General features: G+C 34.5%; 1 protein-coding gene across 1 annotated transcript in view; it reads left to right on the forward strand.

Annotated features, from left to right (window-relative positions):
* The window catches only part of stmA (Protein EFR3 homolog stmA), a 30,795-nt gene extending 24,543 nt beyond the window's left edge, over positions 1 to 6,252 (forward strand). The window contains exons 15-20 of the mRNA XM_090116098.1: positions 155 to 271; positions 845 to 965; positions 1,937 to 2,028; positions 3,598 to 3,759; positions 4,845 to 4,986; positions 5,635 to 6,252. Of these exons, the coding sequence (XP_089972224.1) occupies positions 155 to 271; positions 845 to 965; positions 1,937 to 2,028; positions 3,598 to 3,759; positions 4,845 to 4,985 (633 nt within the window). The 3' untranslated portion in view covers position 4,986; positions 5,635 to 6,252. The remainder of the gene's footprint in view (positions 1 to 154; positions 272 to 844; positions 966 to 1,936; positions 2,029 to 3,597; positions 3,760 to 4,844; positions 4,987 to 5,634) is intronic.

Below are 6,252 nucleotides of genomic sequence, written 5' to 3' on the forward strand. Positions count from 1 at the left end.
TCTCAACCCCTACCACGCGTGATTCGACGTATTTCTGTAAAGTTGCATATAGTAAATTATTTTTTGAAAAATAAGGTCATAAAGAAGTTTCACTTCTTACGTGTGTACACTAGTACACGCTAATTTTTTTTAAAATAAATAAATTCACTTGCAGATAATAGAAGCCCGTTTGGAAGAAGCACCCCACATGTTGCCCCCACTCCTCGACGAGTACGACCACGTGCCTCCAGCTAAAGCACCCAATAAATTGCCCTATTTGATGATTGATCAGGTAACTAGGTATTTTTGTTATTTATAAAGTGAGAAAATTCGATCACAAAGCGGGATTCGAACCGTGTCTTTCGCCTTACCTGGGCGATAAAACTTATCATAAAAATATAAATAAATACAAAATATTTTGAAAGTACCAAAAATAAATTCTCCGTAACAACACACATTTCACTATATTTTTCTGCTGTTATTAGCTGTGTGGGGTTGGTAAAAATATACAAATATGGGCTGATGAAAATACATTTATCCTAATAATAATTATGAACGAGTTGTGAGGATTAATGGATGTGTAAGTTCGCACGGCAAACCTAGTCTTATTATATACTAGCTGCTCGGCGCGGTTTCACCCCCGTGGCTCCACTCCTGTTGGTCTTAGCTTAATCATATATAGCCTATAGCCTTCCTCGATAAATGGGCTATCTAACACCGAAAGAATTTTTGAAATCGGGCCAGTAGTTCCCGAGATTAGCGCGTTCAAACAAACAAACAAACAAACTCTTCAGCTTTATAATATTAGTATAGATTTAAGCTTAAGATTATTATGCCAATAACATTTATAATATTAACACCATAGATGGCATTAGGCGAGTGTCTCAAAGCGTGCGGAATTGAAGCCAGTCGGCTACAATCCCCGTCTCCATACACCAGCGGTAGTGCGGTCAGTTTGGCGCATAGACACAGCTGGGTTGAGGCTGGTAAGCTATAGTTGTAGTCAGATGGTTATAGTCATATTGTTATAGTCAGATGGTTATAGTCACAGAGTTATAGTCAGGTGGTTTATGACGCATAGTTATAGTCAGATGGTTATAGTCACAGAGTTATAGTTAGATGGTTATGGATACATAGTTATAGTCAGATGGTTATAGTCACAGAGTTATAGTTAGATGGTTATGGATACATAGTTATAGTCAGGTGGTTTATGACGCATAGTTATAGTCAGATGGTTATAGTCACAGACTTATAGTCAGATGGTTATAGTTACAGAGTTATAGTCAGATGGTTATAGACGAATGGTTATAGTCAGATGGTTATAGACGCATGGTTATAGTCAGATGATTATAGACGAATGGTTATAGTCAGATGGTTATAGACGAATGGTTATAGTCAGATGGTTATAGACGAATGGTTATAGTCAGATGGTTATAGACGAATGGTTATAGTCAGATGGTTATAGTCGCATGGTTATAGTCAGATGGTTATAGACGAATGGTTATAGTCAGATGGTTATAGTCGCATGGTTATAGTCAGATGGTTATAGACGAATGGTTATAGTCAGATGGTTATAGTCGCATGGTTATAGTCAGATTGTTATAGACGAATGGTTATAGACGAATGGTTATAGTCAGATGGTTATAGTCGCATGGTTATAGTCAGATGGTTATAGACGAATGGTTATAGTCAGATGGTTATAGTCGCATGGTTATAGTCAGATGGTTATAGACGAATGGTTATAGTCAGATGGTTATAGTCAGATGGTTATAGACTCAGTTATAGCCTTAATAATCATTAATAGATCTTCCTCTCTTTGGTAAAGGCTCCACCCATTAATAGGTTATTGTATTGATAATATCCCTTGACATTTATAATATAAAAGAAATCTTTCTAGTTGTTTATTTTGTTAAACATACTTCAAAGAAGAATAATAAATCCGTTTAATTATTACCAGGTGCTGCCCAAGGCCGCGACAGCTTAGCGGATATATCCGCTGGGCCCGTCACTGAGTTGGACAGCGCCAACAGCTCGCCTGGAGTGCAGCGGGTGAGTGGGTACACACATACATACATAGAAGCATGCGTATGTATGTATATGCGTATAGTAAACACACACACACACACTCACACACAACGTATATAAATACACGCACACATACCTGAATACATTAACACGCATTCAAACATTTATGCACGTGTTTTTTTTCCTATCCCATTATTCCATCAATATATTTGCTCCCATCCCTTTTCCCACTTTAATTATAATAAAGACGTGTGTCACTCGGGGACTGCCGCGGTAAAGCTATTGCATGCTATGCCTTCAAGCCACACCTCCGCGCCCGTCCCCGTGGGGAGCGTGAGGTTTTTTCGTTACGGAATTTCTCGATTCGGTTCCCGCGCTCAAGGCCCGCGATAGAAGCTATGCAATAGCTTAAAAATGCGTATCACATAAAAATGGTGAAATCAATTCAGATAAAGTTTCGGTCAAAGATAATAAAAAAAGTAGAAAGTTCTAAGCTTCATTTCATTGTAAAAAATAATGTCTATTTAACAGCAAACTCAATACGATGCGTTGGACGAAGAATACAGGATGTTCATAGAGAAATATAACCATAACCATCGGCCGACTATGCCTAACTTTGGGACATATGTAATCGTTTTCTTTTTATGTATCATAGATAAAAAAATTTCTTTTATATACTAATTTATAAAAATAAAGAGAGTTTGGTATTCTGCATTAAACGTTTTTAAAGTTTGCTCAGCAAGTTTGAATCCATACTAATATTATAAATGCGAAAGTAACTCTGTCTGTCTGTCTGTTACTCAATCACGCCTAAACTACTGAACCAATTTGCGTGAAATTTGGTATGGAGATATTTTGATACCCGAGAAAGGACATAGGCTACCTTTTATTGCGAAATATGTACCACGGGCGAAGCCGGGGCGAACCACTAGTTTTATATAATTTTAGAAACTTGAAATTTATCTTTTAAAGATTGTAGGAAAATAAAGGCTTCATAAATTGATGTCGAGATTCCAATTGTGCAGAAAAAATTAATTGTTTTTTAGTAGTTTTTAGAAACAAGCTTATTGTAACAGAATTCCATAAGAGTCGAATATAAAATCAATAACTTCCCGTAGATTAGATTCATCCATCTTACTTCTCTTATTTCCTTTCAACTCCTCTCAACTCTTCTTAACTCCTGTCAACTCAGAGAACAGACAATGAATTTTGGCACTGGGGTCACGAAGACGCGCACACTTCAAGCTCACATAATATGCGCAGGGACAGACAGACGGTACTCATATTATGTCTAGATTATATTTGTATTTCGTACGTTATTCGTACATAATTATTCAAATTATTATATTTTCGATAGTACATAGTTAGTAAATATATGTGTACATAAATGATTTCGTTCATAGAAACGAAATGCATAAATCAAAAAAATAAAATTAACTACGCGAACTAAAGAACTAAATAGGTATACAATTTAGATTTTAGTACTGGTCATGCGATGGAAAATTCGAAACATGATGGTTTGCCATTTCTTTTTATTGTGTCCATATTTCTTGTTCTTAAAATAAAAACACTATAAAATACAAACATTTTCAGCATCCAATGCAAAACGAGAACGTTAGTTTGGAAGCTCTTCGCCGTGCGGCGAGCGGACCGAGCGAAGCGGAACGACGGGATGCGGAGAGAAAGAGAGTTACACTCAATAACACGTTCAGGACTGCGCCGTTTGATCACTTGCTGCATATCACACAGCCTAAGGTGGGTGGTACACACATATACGTGTACACACACACACACACACACATTAACATGTACATCTAGAAACATGTACGTTTACACATAAAACATGTATACACACGTAAACATGTACGTGTAGATATACATACATGTAGGTAAGAGAAAGCGGAGAGAAATAGAGTTACACTCAATAACACGTTCAGGACCGCGCCGTTTGATCACTTGCTGCATATCACACAGCCTAAGGTGGGTATTTGTGTGGATAACATGTTAAAATGAACGTGTACACATGTAAACGTGTACGTTTGCACACGTAAATATGTACGTGTATACACAGAAACGTGTACGTGTATACACATAATTATGTGCCTTGTTAAACATGTAGATTTTATTGTTGAGAATGATGCTGCTGTTAATAACTCAGTCCCCGGAATCACAGACACAATTGAAAATCTATAAACCGATCGGGCCGTTCGGGGCTCAATGGGTTAATTAAAAATGCAAACATTTTTTATAATGATGATTTAGAGCGTAATGTGGTTATTAATGCTGAAAAAGATGATCATGAAATAGATGTTTTTGTATTTTTCTTGTTCAAAATGATAATAATGTTGATGTTGTTGATAATAATGATAAAGACACTGTTAAGGTCTGGCCAGACAAAGCTGAACCCAGTAAAGGCAGTAACGGCAAATTTAAAAAATATGGACCTGTTAACATATATTATAAATTATTTTTTTTGTATTTACTAATCATTGTAACTCTTTGTATTTACTAATCATTGTAAATAAAAGCTGCCGCACAGCACTCTTTATAGTTTTACCTATATTTCAACACTAAAACCAATAAATTTGCAAATAATTTCAACCGTTTTCAACAAAACTGACAAATAGCTACGCGGAAACGCCATGATAAAATTCCAGACAGTGTGGCCGCTACAAAAAACACTAGGTTCAGCTTTGGTTGGCCAGACTCTATTGATATAGATTTAGTTATGATCGTGTACTTAAATCATATTATTGTAGTAAATGATGATGATACATTTATTTTAAATTATGTTATTGATTTTGATGATTTGGTTAACAATAATGACGATGTTCTTCCAGTACGAGATCCAAGATAAGCTAGAAGAGATATTCAACTCGATATCCGAAGAGCCACTCTTACCGGTAGGCGCGGGGTCTCCGAGCGGGAAACCGCCGCCACAACCGTATACTAAGTATCTAACTGAGCTGTTCTTGTATTGAGGTGAGTTGGGGCAAGGGGCATAAAGTCATAATTTTAATGTGACAGTGGGGTGTGGGGCATAAAGGTCATAACTTTTTATTAATGAAAATGTATTTAACGAGTCAGGACCTAATTAATTCTGTAAAAACTAACTCAAAACTTTTTATTTAAAACTTACATTTTATTTCGTCTATACTTTTAGAAGTGTATAATATTAATAGTCTTCAGAAAATAATACAATCACAGGTCTTGTTAATAGAAAAGGGCTAATCATTAACATTAAAAATAGATACGGACCTAAAAGGGAACACCCATTGTGGTCTGTGGAACACCCATTTCCATTTATGTGTTCAGTGACAAATGGCCTTGCAACGGAAACCTTTAAATTAGCCAGAGACTTCGAGAAATAAAGAATTTAAAATTATATAGTTTAAACTTTAAAGTTTAAATCATAAAATTTAATTTTCTTTATAACATTTTGGGATCAACATAATCGAACGCTTCATGAAAATCACAAATTCAAATTTTCTCAATTTGAAGATAATACATTTTTTCTTATAGTTCTTCTTATTGCTTTTTTAAATTTGTAATCAAACTTTCTCTTTGATACATACCATATAATTATTAATAGATTTAAAAATATTAAAATTTATTTTATTTTTGTTTCAGATGGAAGATACAATGAAGAACTTGGTCTTTTTAGTATATTATCAAATTTATTATGCCCTTTAGCTTTGAATCTAATATATTATAAGGGTTTAAATATTGGTGGTTATGCGGTTTATGGTTTGAGAGTTGAAGCTACTATCAAAATCTCATCATTATTGTATTAGCAGTTCTCAAGGTGTTAGGCATCAACAAAATAACCATACTTTAGCAGACAATAAACCACAGTTTAAAAAACAGTGCTTTTTCTATATTATACGTTGAACGTTAGTTAAACTATGGTTAATTTGTTGATTAAATTTTTTAAATGTTAAGTGGTTATAATATCAGTAATTATTATAAATGGTGGTAAGGTTCGATCCCGGGTTAAGTTAAAGTGAAAATTCTATGCAATAACTTAAAAACTAATTTCTTAGTACAAAATTGCTGGTATCAAAAGTGGAATGAGATATAATTTGTTAATATAATTGTTTTCACTGTATAAAATTATTGTTTTTCCCACTCGCACTTGTGTAAAAGTGTATAAGAGTAAAGGAGACAAACGATTTTATTTATTTATCTATTTATATTAGGCTTTTTTATTGAGTACACTTCAAAACCAGATTTTTTAAACGTTTTGGT

This window comes from Colias eurytheme, chromosome 25 (assembly GCF_061535395.1).
Source record: "Colias eurytheme isolate Ceu_HAF_F1 chromosome 25, ilColEury1 Martin Lab GWU primary, whole genome shotgun sequence".
Lineage (NCBI taxonomy): Eukaryota > Metazoa > Arthropoda > Insecta > Lepidoptera > Pieridae > Colias > Colias eurytheme.